The sequence below is a fragment of the Macadamia integrifolia genome, chromosome 2, assembly GCF_013358625.1.
Source record: "Macadamia integrifolia cultivar HAES 741 chromosome 2, SCU_Mint_v3, whole genome shotgun sequence".
Lineage (NCBI taxonomy): Eukaryota > Viridiplantae > Streptophyta > Magnoliopsida > Proteales > Proteaceae > Macadamia > Macadamia integrifolia.
Genome location: NC_056558.1, coordinates 35,120,215 through 35,140,075, shown reverse-complemented (window position 1 = coordinate 35,140,075; position 19,861 = coordinate 35,120,215). Strand labels below are relative to the sequence as shown.

General features: G+C 36.7%; 2 protein-coding genes across 2 annotated transcripts; both read right to left on the bottom strand.

Annotated features, from left to right (window-relative positions):
* Window positions 1-6,450: 6,450 nt before the first annotated feature.
* Window positions 6,451-15,105, bottom strand: LOC122094144 (probable RNA methyltransferase At5g51130). Its single transcript, XM_042664844.1, has 8 exons — window positions 14,731-15,105; window positions 14,121-14,232; window positions 12,411-12,458; window positions 10,011-10,284; window positions 9,712-9,799; window positions 7,761-7,826; window positions 7,171-7,239; window positions 6,451-7,053 (listed from the first exon to the last, which is right to left on the bottom strand). The coding sequence occupies exons 1-8, from the start codon at window positions 14,869-14,871 to the stop codon at window positions 6,964-6,966; spliced, it is 888 nt and encodes a 295-aa protein (XP_042520778.1). The 5' UTR covers window positions 14,872-15,105; the 3' UTR covers window positions 6,451-6,963.
* A 2,741-nt stretch (window positions 15,106-17,846) lies between these two features.
* LOC122071930 (MLO-like protein 3) lies at window positions 17,847-19,804 on the bottom strand. Its single transcript, XM_042636420.1, has 4 exons — window positions 19,129-19,804; window positions 18,590-18,882; window positions 18,456-18,513; window positions 17,847-18,351 (listed from the first exon to the last, which is right to left on the bottom strand). Exons 2-4 carry the CDS (start codon window positions 18,719-18,721, stop codon window positions 18,146-18,148), a joined length of 396 nt encoding a protein of 131 aa, XP_042492354.1. The 5' UTR covers window positions 18,722-18,882; window positions 19,129-19,804; the 3' UTR covers window positions 17,847-18,145.
* Between the last annotated feature and the right edge of the window lie 57 nt (window positions 19,805-19,861).

The window sequence follows — 19,861 nt, the reverse complement described above, 5'->3', positions numbered from 1 at the left end:
GTTGGGGTTTCTATGTGAGAGTTCTTGTTGTGTATTTAGGAATTTATGAGAGATCTGCATTGTAATCTTTATTTCATTATATAGTGAATCATCTTCAGCTTCGTCGATGGATGTAGTACATCATATTGGTGTGTGAACCACATTGAATCCATGTATCATCTTTGATTTAATTTGTTTATTTTCTTCATGTTTTTTGGTGTTTTCTTTAATACATCTTCCCTACTTCCGGTAATAAATTCATCTAGAATAACAATAGGAAAATGAAAAATGTAGATGTGTTGCTTGATCGGAGTGTTTGCAATGATTCTTAACTTGACTTATATAATGCATGGGACATCTCAAAGGGTAATCATTCCCTGAAGCCTTTTTTTCATAATAAGGGGTTAATAGCAACTCTATCTCTTTGATCCCAAAGATTGAATGTGTAAGATCATTAGACAAATTTCTTCCTATTTGTATGAGAAATTTCTTTTACAAGTTGGTTCCAAAACTTATGAAGAGCAAGGTGCCTTAAAAAAGAATGTTATTTTCTCCAATATTAGTATGGCATCTGAGTTGACTAATAATATGCATAAGAATCTTCTTGATGGATGCATTTGATTAAAGTTAGATATTCATATAAGGCACACGATACTTTCGAATGTGACTTTTTATTCGATGTGCTAAGGAGACTCGGTTTCCATTTCCATTAGAGTTAGATTCATTAGTGTTAAACCTAAAAAGTTCTAATCATATATTGTGTTCTAGATACCAAAACCTTATATGATGTGTGTTGGGCTTATCTAATATGTTTTCCTTTTATGTTAAGGGAATGATGATACCTGAACATTTGAGATTTTTGGTGGAAGAAATGGTATTGTTGATTGAAGAAAAGACGGTTATTTATGGATTTTTCATAGAGACGCTGCCGACTTCCATGATGAAAAGAATCAAAGCTCTTAAAACAAATAAAAATGAAAGAATCTTTCAAGATCAAGATTAGATTATTTTTTTATTTTTTTTTTTTATTTATTTTTTTTTTTGTCAACCAAGATGTCCAGGCTAGCTTACGTGCACCTCTGGGACCGTACGTCTATCCACACAATCCCTAATTCGCCTTAACCATTTGGGCAACCCACGAATTTTAATAAACAAATCCAAATAACTAAGAAGTTTTCCTAAGAAAACTATATGATTTTATTATTCACGAGCTTCCGTAAATCAGTGACGATCATCTATAGTTTAATGAAAAAATTAAGTCATAAAAAGGTTCTCTGAGATGGAAGAGATTTACCCGCAGATATCCCTTCTTTGCTTCCATCCTAATAGAGACTTCAGGTTTTTGAATTCTGCTTCAGGGAAGCTTCCGTCCATAAGCATGGGTTTCATATATGATCAATAGATCCAAAAACTTGACATGCGTGACCAGACCAATCATAATTAAAAAAAGCTCCAATTACCGTTTGATGTAAACAATGCTCCAAAGGTATCATGGACATGAGATAATACAAATAAGAAAAGGAGAAGAAGACAACATTTTATTCTTAATGGATTCAACGTCATCCTTCCCTACCTTCACACGAGACATGCGTGGGATTTACAGGATTTGGCTTTCCTACATATTTTCCGAGAGAGAGAGAGAGAGAGAGAGAGTAGGGGGGAAGGAGGAGGAATGTTCAATTGGATAAGGATGTGAATTTAAAATCAAAATCATTTATCGAAGTCAAATCGTTTACATTAAAACCATGAAATAATTTGTTAAATGGTTCAATTTTGGTTTTAAAATTAAAATTGTGATTCATGGTTTTAAGTATCGGTGCGTATCATGCCGTATCGGCCGATACGTATCCCTATTGTTAGGCATCGGCACGATACATACCGATACGCTACGGGGAATTTTGGGCCTCTTTTTGTGTATCTTCGTATCGTATGTATCGTATCGTGCCGTACCGTATCGGTACCGATACATACGATACTCTACGACACGAACTTTTGAAAATCTGAAAATTCCCGAGAGTAGCGGTACGTATCGAAGGTATCGTGCAATATCGAGCCATATCGTACCGTATCGGTACGATACGGCTACTTAAGTGTGAATTTTTTGTTGTTTGAAATAAACACTTCACACTCTCACCAACAGTTTTCTATATTTTGCTTTTTTCTTTTCCTTTGATTCACACACCTTTTTGGAGACTCAAATGGTAGATTGAAAGAAACATTGTGGAAGTGAATGGTTCAAAGAAGGAGAGAAACATAGTCCAAGAAGAACCTTGAAGCCTTGAACTTGAAAGTTGAAACATTTGAATAGTAAGGCTCCGTTTGGTATCGTTCTAAAAAAACGTTTCTTGAGTTTTTTCGTTCTATTGGAACGAAAAAATGGAATCTTCTGTTTGGTGCACTTATGGTCCGTTTCTGTTTTTTTGGAACAAAAAGCGAAAAAAAAAATTGAAAAAACGAGATTTGACAGAACGCCAAAATGGAGTTTCATCTTCCCAGTGTCGTTCCATTTTACAAAAAAAAAAAGTTCCTGATAAAAATCTGAAATTTTGAAACACCATTTTTTCATTTAAAAACTGCATTTTGACACAGAAACTGAAATTTTCATTTTTGACACGAAACGGCATTTCTGTAACAGAAACGATACCAAACGAAGCCTAAGTTCTTGAATCTTTACTCACTTTTTTCAACTTTAACCTTAGATTTTCAAGTTTTTTTTATAAATCTAATGTTCATCATACTTAGAATCACATTTTGTGCATCATTATTACATGAAATCATTGGATTTATAAGGATTTATAAAAATTTTTCAAAAGAAAATGAGGGTTTCAATTTTTTTCAAATTTCTTAGATCTACTCATGCTCAATGGTTAAAAATGTTTAGATTTTTTATATGTTATGTAAAAACAAGTGTTCTACAACTTCCATGGAAATTTTTGATTTTTCTCAAAAAAATATTTTTTTTTAATTTTTTTTTATGTAAAAACAAGTGTTCTACAACTTCCATTGAGTTGCTCCTATTGAAGAAGAAGGTCCTAGCCAAGGATTTGAACCACCACGACACTCTTCACGGCACTCATCACAGTGGCAATGGCAATGAGGAAAGAAAAAACTGTACGAAACTCAAACCTCATCATTTTGAACATTTTCAACTCAATATATTTGTCTATCAATACGATACCCTCTACTTAAGTATTTATGCATTCTACATGTTATATATAGCTTTTTTAACTATTTTTTTATGCAAAAGTGTATAAAAATGTGTTCCCTATCCATTTATGTGCGTATCTTAGCGTATCTCCGACACGATACGATACCCTCTGATACGTATCTTAATTTTGACCGATCGATACGGCGACCGATACCGATACTTTAATCCTTGTTGTGATTTGATTTTGATTTTAAAGTTTAAATCATTAGTAAACCGTTAAACTGATTAACATTCAATATTAAGTTTACATATATTTCAATTAAAAAAAAAAAAAAATTTAAGGTTTACATTAAACAACTATTGAAAAAAATCATATAAAAATAGTTTTTTTTTTTTTATACCCAGGGTGCCCGGATCTTTGACTTGACTAGTCCCTGGGGTCACTGTGATACCGCTTACACAGGACTAGGTCAGTCCAAGATGAAAACTCTCATGCGGTGGCCCCAATAAGTTAGGTGCATAATTTACAAGCATTTCATTAAAACTTTTAAAGGTAAAGAAATTATTCAGATAAAAAATTAGAAACATAAGAAAACCATTTAAACTAAAACATTTACAAATGGTTTCAATTTTAATATATAAAATTAAATGATTCCATTTTGTTTTTATCTAAAAAATCTTGCACCAAATCGAATCATCTACACTATAAACGAACGGATTAACACCCTTACATTGGTCAGCAAATTAATGATATCTCTAGTTAAGAAAACAGAGTGTGGATCAGGTTTTCCATGAGAACCATTTTCGTACGATCTGATTCACACAAATGGAATCCATCATAGGATTCCTCCTTGAGTGAATTCCATCTATGTAAAACCCGGCCTCATCCATTCACCTTCCATTCAATATTTGGCTATGTTCTTGTAACTCTAAAGCCTTCTTGAGATTGCTATAAATACAATCATGGATATCATAATACAATGGCTTTGTTGGGAAATCAACTTCACCAGTTGCCTTTCCATATATATATATATATTGCTACCTTTTCTTGAAAGTTCAAAACACATACATAGCCGACCAGAAGAGTTCTCAAGCCTCAAGGTGAAAAGTGGGGAGTGTGCCTAAACCTTTTTTATAAATAGCTTACATTTTGAAAGGTAGCTGGCAAACAAAGCTCAAGCTCAGGTTTTAGTTGTTATTAATTGATGCACTATAATAACTATGTTCATGTTCATTTAGGATTCCTTCTATCACTCTCAAAAGTCTCAACCATGTACCCTGTTAGTCTTGAATACTCTACACAGGCAGGTTATGTGGGGTCCAAATATTGCTTTCAAATAACATTCCAAATTATCCTCAGCAAGCGGTAAGCCGTTGGATGCTCACTGTAGCTGACCACAAAAGATTTTGACTCCTCAAATGAATCCATTTGTAAAAAATTAACAAAGTTTATGTTTTAGGAAAAAGTTTTCCTTCAATAGACTTCACCACTCCATTTTAAAAAAACACTAGTGGGACCCCATCTATGCATTTATAGCACCAATGGTGAATGTGAATACCGAATCCATTCACCATGGGTGTAAAAATAACCCAATCAACAGGGCACCCAAACAAAGAGAAATAATCCAATCCTGGAGAAGCGGATTCAGCATAAATATCATATCAGATCAGAAGAGGAGAATAGGGACTTTCTTTCCCGGGAGCAGTGAAGGGAATAAAATAGAATGAAAATTCCACAACAAATTTCATTGTGATTGAAGCTAATTCAAAGTTATAAGCTAGCAAATTCCGAAAGGCAATAGAGACAACATTGACTTTTCGACAGAAGCTATGAGGGTGCTATTAGGTAGTAGGCTCTTCGTAAAAGTTACGTAAGTGTCAAATAAGGAGATTTTTCGTCATTTTCGACCCTTTACTGTCGGAGAGAGTTGACAACCATTGACAGAACCTTTTCCCTTAATTCATATTTACCTGTGCTGTCAGTCTCAGGCATCATATCTAGTGCACTGAGTTACCTCTCTTTACGCAACCACGCTATTACCATGGCTGGCCAAGTGCGTTTTGACCTCATGGGCGGCTAAGACAGACGTACCATCGACTATAGAGTACCTATCGACTATGGGCGGCTAAGACAGACGTACCATCGACTATGGGCGGCTAAGACAGACCTCATGGGCGGCCAAAGGTCCAAGGAGAGGCTTGATTCATTTCACTTTCTTGGCTATCTTACCTATCTAACAACTATAGAGTAGCATTCCAAGGACAAAATGAATCATGGATCCTCTCCAGTCAGACTTCAAATTCATGGAACTTTCATTTCTGAATTTTTATAAAAAAAAATTGCACTAGGAATCGCTACTTGGTTGCGTGGCTATTCAACCAACAGAGGCACACAAACATTCAGCCATGTGATAAGGTGATCTTTTCGCCACCCCCTTATGCCTGATTATATGATTACATGATCAGGTAGTAATCTTTTTCCCAAAAGTTAACAGAATTGCATACCATACAAGATGCTTATGGTAGCCAAACCTTTTTTTTTTTTTTTTTCTCTTTCTTGGGAGCTTTGTTTTGGTCCGTCAGGTGGGGAGAGATTGGGTATTTAAGTTAACTCTTTGACACAAACTCATGTTTTATGAAAGGAAAAGGTTATTTTTAGTCAACCACATACAAGTACACCAGCATATACCCTATATGTATCTCTATCCTCTTGAAGCCGGACCTTCTTTTCGCATTATTACGGATACAAAAATAATGGGAAAAATAGGATTCAATTGTCAACTACTCCTATCAAAAACAGGATTGACTATGGAGTCGAACAGCCACATAGCACTAATGCTGTTATAAAAATCCAAACCTATCTGAATTTTACAACCCGATCTATAGATTGAGCAAGTCTTTACATGAAAAGACCATTGCTCAGCAAGTGTCTATTCGATACGGATAGAAGAAGAACCCGACTCAATATTCTTAAAAAAAGAACAGAAACAGAACCAAGTCAAGATGATATAGATCAACCCCTTCTCTCATCATATGAAAAGATTTCTACACCCCCTATGTACAAAACCTTGTCTCATTGCTCATCATTGATGCATTTCCCTCATGTCTCTTGCTCAAAGAACACTCTCCCTTTTCTGAGATACTGGGGCAGTACATTTTGCAATTTTTTTGCAGCTTAGTAGGGCATGGATTGACAATATAAAACCCAAGTTTCGGTTGCGCTGCAGTCAAAGTGATTCGTGGGTCAAACCCACAGAAAAACATTTTTTTTTTAAGGGAAAATCAAATCTATTGATTATCATGGTCCATGGATACCCACAGAAAATCAAAGCCTTGTACCCTATAAGACTATCTTATAAAGTACAAAACGGTTAACAATCATGAAAAAAATTAAAACTAGGGCTGTGTTGGGGAAGGAAACCTCAATCCAGGCCCAGAGGCTCAAAAGCTTTGAGTGGATACCGGATAGGGCTACAACCTATTTCATTTCTGAGACCAAAATGTAAACTTCATGCTTGGGCTGCACTGGAACCGATATTACCTTCATGTTATGTTTGGTTTATAACATGTAACCTTTCTCAAGGGCATCAAACTGTGCTGCAAAGGTGAAAGATCAGGGCATCAGTACTGGTTTGAGTGTCATGATCATTTGCAGCATCTGAAGTTCCATTCTCCCTTTGGTTTTACGGCAGACTTCACTGTCGGATCAGCAACCATTACCAAAAATCCATATCACAGAGAAAACTGATCCCACAATTTAGGTCTTCTTTTGTTCTCATTCCAGAAATGAATGCATCATACCGAGTGGAGGGCGTAAAGATTGCTTCCTGGCTGAATCACTTGCAGAACACAAAAATGGGCCTATTGAATCCTGCAGTGCTGCGTGGTAAACTGGCAGTGATGTTCTCTACTGTCCTAAATCCAATCTACAAGGACAATAAGATCAGAAACATCATCAAGATAAATAAATGAACATATATATATATATATGGTCCTATCCAATTTATTTTCAATCATAACATCAGTATAACTAAACTGATTACCTTGTCTAGAAGTATTTCCTGAAAAAGCAATGGAGGGAACAAAACATTTTGATAGTTGAATGTCGCAATCTGCATATAAACAACGCCTCAGGCATCTAGTTCCAGCAAACAAAAAACAAAATTAAAGGATCAAGTCTTGTAAAAATGGCATCCAGATGGATAGGACTGTAAGCTTGAAGCTCATAATGAACCCTGACGCAGCAAGTGGATGACCCTTCATGGGATACAGCATGTGGTACAGCATGTTGTTCAGTGGAAGGGGGTACCAAAAGAAGGTGGCTACCACCCCACCATCTTTACTAATGAGGCCCATGCCATACGACAGTGGTTATTAACCTCTGTGAAGCATACAACAATTATCATCCTTCAACATGTTCTCAATGAATCAACAGTGCCAGCCAATGAACAAACCACAAATCTGTATTTGTGAAATAGTACCATTGTGCATACATGAATTCATCGATTTCAAACATCATTTTCTCCAGTCTAATGAGAGGTAACACACAATCTGAATTTACAAAGAATTGCACAGATGTAGAACCACATATACTAATAACCAACAACAAATCGGAATCATGAAAATTCAATACCTCAGACACCTGATAATTGCTTTTATATGATTTCCAATTTTGTGCTTCCAATATAAGAACACCACCCTGCTCATGATAAGGATAATCTATGAGTATGATAAACAGCTACATAATAAACCATTCCTACAAACAAAACACAATGAAATCTTATCTTCACAGACAGTTGATAGACAGTTACTTAATACACTATTCCTACATACATAACACAACATGAAATCTATCTTCACAGACAGTTGATAGACAATTATGTTGACACCTCATGTTTTGGTAATTAATCAGATTTTTATATGATGGTAGTTTGGGATTAGTAACATGTGAGTGCAGGTGAAAGGATTAATCAATCCCAAGAGTCTTTCAGCACCAAAGAGGATTTCAATGTGTAAGCAAGCATCTTGGAGCAAAAGTAATGGTAGTTTCTTTGTTTCAATGGGAAAACTTCACTGAGACCCAAGCTTATCAAAGGAATATACCAAGTCTTGGAAGCATCAAGAAGAAGACGACTCCATTAGACATAGGAGACGTCCACATTAAAGGCATTTTTGGTGTCTGGGCTGAGTACTTCTGCACCTTGGTGCAAACATCCACATACTTCAGCAGATGCAGAAACAACTACTTTGAATCTCAGACCAGTAAAAGTCCCCTAGTCTGACAGATGTCAGCATCTTTATGCAGACTTCCACTAGACTTATGCTGATGTCCGCACTTCTGTATAGACCCCAGCATGTCAGAAATCTAATGGCTATATTTCCAACCGTTGGAGGCCAGAGGAAGTCCACACCACTTCAGCAGTCGTCTGTATAGTGTATTAAATCTATTTTTGAGCTAATCTTTCTTGTTAGAATGGTAGAATGGACCTTTGCACCATGGGGGGTACAAAGGTGGTATGTGTACCACAATGGGGGAATGCCCTATTATGGATTAGTTATGTGACTTTGGTCATATGGGTTAGTCATGAGTTAAATTTTGTATAATTTTTTTCCTAATTAGGATGGATACTATTTCCTAGTTAGAGTAGATTACAAGGTTTGCGTTTCCTTCTCTTGCAACTGTTTTTGGGTTATAAATACAGATTAGAGGGAGACTACTAGAGCATGATTCTGAGAGCGCTAGCAGTCTCAGTTTCTCTTCTTCTCCTCATCTTCTTCTTCCCCTCTTGTGTGATTATTGGTTATTAATCCTTGATATTGGTACATTTCTAAACACTTATGGCCTATATAAAACAACTCTTGGACCTCGGAATAAGAGAGTTTAACAACACTGTTCATGGGCTATAATTGAGAATCATTCTACCTTTGGGCTTTATTGTTTCTTGAGAGATTTTAAGTGGTGTATTTGCAATCTACCTTCTAAGAGGTTTTTCTTTTGTTCTCTCAAATTCATTGAAGTGCTGTTCCTTGTCTAGAGGCTTGGGCAACACAAGTGTAACATAGTGACATTGTTATTAGTATTGGTGTGATCCTTGGAAAAACACTTTTGGTTTGTAGTGATCCGTGGAAAATCTACAAGTTGTAAGGGTTTCATTACTACCTAGGAAAGCAATTGAGAGTGGTGAAAAGTCCAAGTGCATGTGTAGTGTACATAAGGAAGGTTCCCAACCACTCTAAAATCCTTGAGTCTCTCGTGCTTGTTCTTTCACTTCCCTTCTTCTTGAGTGTGGGTGTGAATTCAAAATCATCTTAGCTTCCGCAATATCTCTGTAGAAAAAAAATTTAACTCAGTTTTTATCCTTTCCATTTTAGTATCCCAATTCACGGTTTCACACACACCCTCCCTCTTGGGAGCTCTCCGATGCTAACAAGTTACATAATATACCACTCCTATTTCCTACGTACAAAACACAACATGAAATTCATCATCACAGACAGTTGATAGGCAGTTACATAATATATCATTACTACAAACAAAACACAACATGAAATCTATCTTCACAGGCAGAAAATCTTAAAGTTACCGGGCGAAGAAGTCTCCAAATCTTTGCAAATAAAGTAATCAGTCCATCATCGCCCCAGTTCAGATGAACCCATTTTGTCACACTTAAACTGCAAAACAGGGCCCAAATCCATTTTAACACACAACCAATGATAAAATAAATTGACTTTAAAAAAAAAAAGGGGGGGGGGGGATCCTAAGGAGGCATCTAATTCCTCAACAGGGTTTCAAATCAAAATCTCCAGATTTACTTTTGTTTGCACCAATTTATGAGGTTATTCAGGTAATTCATCTTTAAGTGACAATGAAGAAGCAACTCACCAAAGAATTGTATCATATGCCTCTGAGCACCTACGCCGGCTCGCAACAATATCTTCTTCCCGGAAAGAGACTACATCTAAAAGATTTGGTTTCTGAGAAGGATTTGAGTGTCTTAGAACATTCACTGTTTCCCCACTTAAAGATGCAGTATCACTATGCTCTAAACCATTCGCTCCCTCAGAAAGCTTGGATCTGTTTTCATTTGAAATTTTACAACTAGCTTTGTCCATTTTAGCACTCCTTCTGAGGTTCCAATATGCACTCTCAATTAGATCTGGAATAGCAAAAGAAGTTTCTTATCATTGTTCAAACACAAGCAGTCCACTCAAAACCAGCTTAAAGAAAATGTAAATATCACAGGTCGTAACACACTCCCTTATCATACTTCCTTGCACAATCATAAATTCCAGAGAATATTTCCACATCATAGACTTATAGAAAAACAAATGAGATCTGTAAACATTAAATTAGTCCTCCTTGGATTGATTGTAGGACACTTGCATATGAATAACAAATATTTTACAATAAACCATCAAATACAACAGGAATAAAAGTTAAATACCAAAAATATCCATTTCATAACCACACTAAGGAATCCCAGTCCACACTACACCAAGGATTAATGCTCTGGAGTTCAATGATAAGCAATAGGAAAGAAAGATATAACAGCAAAACACGAAAATTTATTGGCAATGAATTCATCAACGTTCGTTAAATTGATGATTTCAAATTAAGAATAAGACCAAGATGTTAATGAAATATATATATATATATATATATAAATAGCTGCAACTATGAAATACAGTTCTAGAGCACCAATGCTGGTTAAATGTAAGGCGGGAAAAAAAAAAAATACTACTCCATTCAAGATCCACCCCCCAAAACATGCTACCACTATTGCAGCATCACCAGGAAGCCCCCTCCCCTTAAAACCACTTGATGTTATCATGCCGATGAGCATTTAACGCCCACTTCAATTTCCCCCCTCTCTTCCAACATCTTTCTCAAGCAACGGCTCTTTTTTAAATGCACTCTTTGCAAGAAATTTCCAACGGCTGTTTACCCTCCCCTACATATATGATTTAGATCCCATTGCTGGACTCCAGTATCACAGGAAAAAGAAGACTCAACGAGAACCAGAATCAGCACTAATCTAGTTCCAGTTTGATCCAGCCAGCCTAGCCAATCAAGCTAGCTAGGACCAGCTTCTACAAGCCAGAATCTTCTCTCTATCGATTTCTATTTTGATCTTATTTATTGTCTCTTTGTGAGACTTAGCTAGCAAGCAACAGTGTGGATTGATCATCACCTTCTAGGAGAAGTTCTGTTTCTATTTCTTAGTTTGTTTATTTCTTATAAGGCAAGAAAAACAGATTAGTGTCTAGAAGTTTTCTGCTTTATCTTTCTTCATAGTTTCCTTTTTGAAACTCTCCTATTTGAAGACAGGCTACAGCTATAAATTGGCCGTCGAATTGTACTCTTCCTACAGTTGAAAGAATGAATTTGAGAAGCTCTTGCTTGCCGGTTTGTGTCAGAGAAAGACTAGTTTCAACAGCTAAGAAGCTATTGGTGAGAGGCCCAAGGCTGAGAGAGCCTATCCCACCCATACCTACCCATCGATTTTCCCCTGTTCTCTCTTCTGTCTTTTCTGTTTTCCTTTATTTTTCTGAGTGATAAATCTGTTTTATGAAATCTATTAGAGCTGTTCTAGAAGCCACCAACATCATATCTACAGACACAACAGCCTGTGATAGCCAAACAAGACAGATTTCTGGACACAGATCGATCTGTCTTATCTCCCCAACCTGAAGGCCTGTTCGTACCAGCTTTGGAGGACTTCTTTGGGATACCTAAAAGGCCACCCAACCAAGTTTCCTTGGTGATCTGAGCTTTGGTTGCTGAGCTCTTCAAAATCTCATATTGAAGAATACATAGACAAATTTAATGATTTATTTTCATGTACCGGTGTTGATGAAGACGATGACCAGCTCCTATCCCGGTTCAAACTGGGATTGAGGGCTGACATAAGAGATAAAATGAGTGTGGTTGAAATTCATAATTTGAATGACTACTCCGAGAAGGCTATGGATGCTGAAGACCTACTCAAGGAAGCCCCACGGCAGTGTACAAATCAGTCCGTAGATGGAAGGAAATCCTTTACCCCTAACCGACCAAGTGGAGCATAGTGATGAACACCATATATTTAGGTCCTCAACAGTTTACCTCTTAAGCACCCAAAAGCATCATTAGCACTTAAGAAACATGAGAATCCCATCTATGCAATTACTCATCTTAACAACCGATTAATACATAAAATGATAGAACAAAGTAAAACATTTACAATTACGCCAAGTGTTTTCCTCAACATGATAAGGCAGGTATGTCTCACAAGAAACTTACGTGCATCAATGTCTATTCCACAGATGCTTCCGCAGGAAAACTTCTTGGCTGCAGATAAAGAAAGGAAATAAAAACATCATATCAAGAATCCACTGAAAGAGCATGAGAAAAAAGTGATGAACTCAATAAAATTAACATATACACCATAAATATATTTAGCTCTGAAGTCAGAGAGAAACCAACATAAACTGAAGAAGGAACTTTTGAGTTTGTCAGTAAGAGATGGAACAGGCACACCATATAAACAGATATCGCAGGAAATAAAGGATCCCCGGGCGAGGCCCTGTAATGAAGAAAAAAAATAACAAGGTTGCCTGACTACTCATGGTTCCATTCCTATGAGCCAAAATATTCCACCATGTGAAAGTATTGTCTTGAAAACCAAAGATACAGTTATTGATGATTAAAGATGATGGTTACAATAGAAAGATAGGTGGATGTATGAAACATAGGTGATTCTAGGGTGTTGTGAGAGTGACAATCCCATAAAAACTAAAAGATAGATACTATAAGACAGCTATAAAACCAGTCATGATCTATGGAAATCAATTTTGGGCCCCAAAAAAATTGCATATACATAAACTGATAGTAATTGCAATGTGAGAGCATTTAAAGCTTCAAACAATGGTGTTCCATGATTGCAAAATCCATATTTAAGTGGATGGAGGCATAGTAGTCAAGGAATCGCCTACGCGTCCAGGTATTTGGTCACCTTGTTGGTGTCGCTTTGCTTTTGGACCATCTCCAATGCCTTGGGTCACGTATATGCCATGACAACTGTGGATGCGGTCATACATGTCTCGATTTGTAAGGACAACTTTTATTTTGAGTTGACTCATCATAAGTTATTTCAACCACTTTTTGGGGGGCTTTTTTTTGGAATGCCAAAACTTTTTCCATCATTGCGATTTGGAACAGTTTGAAAGCATTTTCAGTTTGATGAGATCAAGCCTCTCATAATTTCAAGCACTACTAGGAAGTTTTACCAACTTATTAGTTCAGTACCAACTTATAACAGAATTTAATATTTCAGGAAGTAGAATTTGACCTAAAGTCCTGTCTTTAATTTTCTATTTCTTTGGTTTTGTCAGAGAAGGGGTTAAGCTCCGGAAATTTTGTTAAATTGTAAAAAAGAGTAATTATAGGTGTCTAAACTTACTGAGCACTAAAAAAATAAAATAAAATAAGAGAGAGAGAGAGAGAGAGAGACATTTTTTTCCTAGTGCTAGTGGAAAATATTCCTTCCCATATGTATGCATATGGGAAGCCCCTACTGCTCTACACATATGATATGCCAAGGCATCTCATATTGTAATCTGATAATATTTGTTTATGAAAGAAACCTGAAGACCTCCTCCAAGCAAGTTAACTCTAACTGATACATTTCAACTGCAACTAGAGATAGTTTTCAATTTCCACAATCCATTAACCAAAATAGGAAAGAGGGTGAAAGAGATAAAAGAGAAGAACCAAGTATCATACAATGTTTCTACTAATGTCAACAACTGAGAAGACTAAGAAAATAATAAAAACACAAGATATTTTTTTCCTTTTTTTTTTTTTTTTTTTTGGTGGGGGTGTGGGGAGGAGAAATGGAGCAGGAACATTTAGGAAGCATTAAAATTTCAACCAACTTAATCAGACTAAACATAAAAATAATAATTTAAAATATAAATATAAATAAGGAATACGGACAGGGGAGCTAATAACCTATACTGATAGTTATGAGTCCCTGATTGCAGCCGATGTCAAGGCAGTCCTTGCCTTCAAACCATTCTTTCTTGAGCACCATCAATCTAGGATCCTCCTTCAAGTCCTTGGTCTGAGACATCAACAATGATAGAACATTTAAAGCAAAGGAAAACATATGACTAACTTGTCCAGTATGAAATATTTATCCAATGGACGAAAGGAACTCCAGACAAAAAATAGCGCAAATACTTAAATCCTCACGGAATGGAAAACATATAAAAGTGATAAAACATCAAAAACATTGCCCCAGGGGCCAGAAAAACTCAAACAAATACTTGAGAACAGTTCCGAAAATCAATGTCTTCCCATTTTGTACCAAAACTCCTAAATGAGTACTAAAAATTAAAATAAAAAAGCCGAAAATCTTTCATCAGGTAGAAGAAATCAAAATAACATATCTCATCCAGAATTTAATTTGAAAAAAAAAAATGAACTACTACAAAACAGGAGGCTCGAAGCATCCACAAGTTTTCCTATGGAGGAATAAAAGTTTCAGAAATTATGATCGTTTTTTTAAGAGTAACCAAAAGAGAGTATAAATAAATCATAAGAGAAGATTAGAACATACTCGGTAGCCATAGTAGTTTCTGTAATTTCCGTAAATAGCAACCTCTTTACGTCTGCGCTTCTTCGTTTTGATCTGTGCCTCTTCAACCTTTTCATTGTCCTCCTCTTCCATGCCGCCTTGATCCTTCCTCGTGTCCCCCATGTCGTCTTACGTTCTCTCCGAGCAACTCTGCCGCTTCCGGCCTTCGAATTGCAAAAGGAAACCCAACAAACAAAGGCGCCAAGAGTTTGAAAAAAGACTTCGAAAGCTCACCGATGGGAGTTGGGAGTCAAGGACAGAGCTCAAGGGCTCTTGCAGAAAAAGGAAACTACTGATGTGCCTCACCGACCGCCTTGGGCCACTAGCCCGCTAGTGTGTTGCGGACTCGCGGTCAAGCAGCTCATTGACGGCTGCACATGTGAAGGCTAGGTCAGGTTAGACCGTTAGTCGACCAAATGGTTCCTACCACTCGCACACATATATACACGATAGGGTTCAATTCCACAACCCTCTCTCAGGGCGCTGACCCTTCAAGCTAGGTTCGATCTCACAACCTTCTTTCTTGGGTGCTGACTCTTCAAGTCAAAGCTATCACCACTAGACTAAGCTAGTGTTCCTTAAAGTTGCTCTGTCATAGATTCGAGTCGGAGACAACCTCTCCACAAAATAGAAACAAAGTTGTAGACATTATGACCCTCTCCAAACCCAAGTGGCAGAAGCCTCATGCATTGGGTACACCCTACATGTCTAGCTCTATCCTCGTGAATTGGGTACACTCATAGCATTGAGAGTGTGAGGGCAATGAGAACTGATCACGATTCACGACCAGATACTAGCGACCGCAACTCTGCCATTAACGTCGAGACTGCCAATGATATCATGATTTTTTAACAGCCAGAGCAGCAATTGGTATCTCCCATTGCTACCACTCCTTTTACCTCCCGAGACCCATCAAACTTTCAGTAAATTCACTCCTAATGCATATTGGCCATTGCAGCCTTAAGAGGAACTCAAACTCTCAGGGCAAGACAGCACAAGGGGCTCTAGGCCGCATCCCTTACTCCTGTTGCGATCAAATTGTGGACGGCAAAGAAACGCACTTCCCTGCACTTTGCTTTGTTTCAGAAGGCAGAGATCTTCTCAGCTACTAATACAATTTAGATTTTCTTGTAATGATTTCTGTATCGGTGGCGGATGAAAACATCAAAATGTGTGGATGGACAACATGTATTATCTATAATGGGGAGTGTCTCTCACTCACGACCAATTACTTGATGGCAGAGAATCCTATTCAACAAAGCGCAACTAAATGGATGGATGATTAAGGAGGTGTGGTCTAATGCGAAAATTTTAGATAGACTTCCTTTGATCCAACAACCACTTCATTGCCTTTAAGCACCTTTCCCCTTTTTTCGGATGTCTATAATACTATAACTAATATCACTTTTAAACAAATACCTACAAACGAACTAATTGTTTTTACCAAAACAGCCCAATGCATAGGCTTATTACTATTACTCTCAGTAATCAAAACAACACTTTGGCTCTTCTTTACTTTTAATTTGAATCTTTTTAATGTTTTCAATATATATATATATAGGCTGCGTTTGGTTGCAAGGAAAATGGAAAGGAAAGGGAAGTGAAGGAATTTTTTTTTCCCTTTTGAGTCGTTTGGTTGGAATAGAAGTAAAGTGAAATTCATTTCCCAGAGTTGTTTGGTTGGATGTAAAATAGATGTAAAATTTTAAAACATTGAAAATGCTAAATATATTTGCTAGAAGAGGCAAAAATTTTTAAAAGGCTTAATAGCCTCAAAGCCACCCTAATTTATGAATTTGAAAAATGAAATTTCAATGAATACAATACATTGGATGCATGACTTCATATGATATACAAGTTTTATTCTCCTATTAATTATCATTACAAACAACTTGTACTTAATTCTTTGTTCAATAGTGACTTTCTCACTCCCTTTAAGCAAATTCAAAATTTTTATGGAAATTTTTAAGGTAAAGAAGACTGATAGTGGGCATTTCCTTTTAGAGCCATTGTTAGGTTGTTTTAGAAGCTCTCCATTAATGCAGTGCACACAATAGCAATTAATAGATAAAAAGAATCACTCTCTCTCTCTCTCACACACACACACATAGTACATTCAACTACTATTCTTTAAAATATAAACAACAATCAGAAAAGTGTAAACCTCTGTCTATTTGGATTGCTGCTTGTGAAGGCATATGGTGATATAATGAACTGTGAACCCAAATACTAGTATAAAAAGAAGTAAAGCTTTCACAACAAGTACAGTGACGATCCTTGGAAAAATGTTCAGTGATCATATTAGAAGTTTGTTTTCAACTAAAACACTTTGTAACTTTTCATTTCATGGAAATGAATAGAAAAATCATATTAAGTTCATCTGATAATAAAAAACTAATCAACTTCATTCATGACATTACTGTTCATGAAAAATATCTAATGTTCAAAAAGATCCCAAGCCCAATTGCATTACTTTAAACATTTTGAGTTGGAAGGTGGGTTTGGACCATGGAAGTAGTGACACACAATCCTTTTGCACTTCTACTTGCAGATTAAGAGATTATCAGTGTTGACTTCTGTTTAATTCTAGATTCAAAGGGCTGACATAAATCCACGCATAAACAGATTTAAAAAACAGAAATTCATACATTTGCTGTGAATTTAAAGCCAATTTTGATCTCTCCCTTATAAGTATCATCTTCAGGCACAACATTATATAAACTTGGTTGCATTTCTATGAATCCCTTGTCATTTCCTTCAGTTAGTATCCCTCCTAAATGACCTCTGCATAGAACAAACAAACACAAGAAGAAGAAGAGGAAGGCACTTAAGAGATGCAAGAATTTAGCTATTAAATTACAAAGAAAAATTTTTATGTACTGTGAGAACTCTTTCTGATTAGTAAGAAGTAGTTCATTCTACATTTTTAAGGAATGAAACAAATTCTATTACTCATCCAAACATAATTGATAAATGGATATGTGTTCATTTCGGTGCAAACTATAACAACTCTGATGCTATGATTGTATTTATCTTACCACATCAATGGCCTTGATCAAGAAACCTCAAGATCCACCTCCTCCGTTGCTCCACATCCCTAACTAAAAATGCCTTTGCTTGAGGTTCATTTACCATGAGGAAATCAAAGACGATGTCAAGTGTATCTTCGCTAAATCTTACCACTCTGGTGCTTTGTCATAAAGATTTTATAATTCCATTCCAAATCACAGTCTCTAGTATAATCCAACTTTATAGCTATTACAAGCATAGCACACAAAAAAAAAAAGTACAACCAATACTCTAATGGAGATTACGCCGCCTTCGCCGATAATCAACCCACATTTGCCTCATAATTGCAGTCCTGATTCTAGCTCCTTCTCTTGCTTCTACCACCCTACTAAGGTGTTGCACTATGTGGACTATGTTTATCATAGTTGGAAGTGCCACCAGTTCTATGAGTCTCCCTGAATTTGTCTACTGTGGTAGTTGCATTATTGGGACAAGGAAGCATGAATTTTGCATATTTGATGGGTACATAGATATTGGAGATGGGTCCTTGCAGTGCTGCTAATATAAGCGAAATGAAACCAGACAACATCAGCTCTGCAACAACAACCATAGATATATCCAGACCAGTTTAATCAACAAATCATAACTAAAAATGGGAATTAATTAAGAGGTTTAATTTTCTCTAAAATTAATGAGACCTGATTTAAGCTTCTCCACAGCCTCTTCCAATGCCTTCTTCTTATGCTTCCTGAGCCACTGTGGTTAAATTTGTTAGCATCAGTTCTCAAATCTTAATCATCATCATCATTATCATATGTGCATGATTACTTACTTTGACAATGTGGCGCATGCAGCATTCAAAGATTATGGAGAGGAGTATGAGGAAAAAGCAAATGCTAGCCACCGCCCAAGTCGGTGTCTCTTGCAGGTTGCGTACACCAGAGGATCTTTCTTCTTCCATCATAACTCTCTCTCTCTCTCTCTCTCTCTCTCTCTAGTTAGAGAGGTTGCAATGGGTTGTCAGTGTCTGGAGTCACGCAGCTATTTATGCTCCTAGTCACTCAACACCAGTATTAGTTCAAGCAGAGCTGTAAGGCATGGCTTCAACGACCTTGGCCTCATTAGCTATATAAAATGCATTTTGATATTTATAACCTGAGATGAAGTTAGTTTTTTCACAGAGCAGTGAAGGTGGGTTGGATGTTTAAACTAACAGAAACCAAATCTCTATGAAACATTTCATCAAACACTTGATGAGCAGGATCAATACTCACATACCAATGTATTGCAAAAATACACAGCTTAGTTACAAAATGGAGAAGAGATACAAAATGAAGAAGAGAATGAACATAAGTGAAGAAGAAATCAAACCTGAGGATTAGAGATTCCAAATTCTTCTCCTGAGAAAGAGAACCAACAACTTGTTGAGAAGGAAAACCACGAACAGAATGAGAGTCGCGTGGGAGAGATCATCTCACCCTGCTTGAGCAGAATGAGAGTCACCTGAGAGAGAGATCGCTAAGAATCACGTGAGAGAGAGATCGCCTCACCCTGTGTGCTAGGTGAGAGTCATGAGAGCATTGAGAGTTGCGTGAGAGAGAGATTGAGTCATGAGCGGGATGAGACTTGAGAGTCGCGAGAGTGATTGACAGACGATGAGAACAGGGTTTTGTTTTTTCTTCCTAATTTGGTCGGAAAACAAAATGGGAAATTTTAGTGTATATGTGAAATTTTTTTTACATGTAAAATATATTTCCCTTCCAACCAAACATCTCAATTTATTTTTTCTGGAAAAAAAATTTCACTTTACATAAAAAATTTGCATTCCCCTGACAACCAAACAAAACCATAAGGAAAAGGACAAGTATAGACAATAAACCACGATTACGTACCCAATAATATCTAATCATCATCATCTGAAATCAAAAAGCATGTTGTGTTTTCAGGTGTGGTTTCTGATATCTCCTGCAATCTCCCAGCATAGACCCAAAGAGAAGGGGAGGATGGTAGCGAGAAGAGGGCTTACCTCGGGATCCAGACAGATAACAGACTTAATAGAGTTTTGAGTGCAGAAGCAAAAACAACAAACGGATATCGACCGATG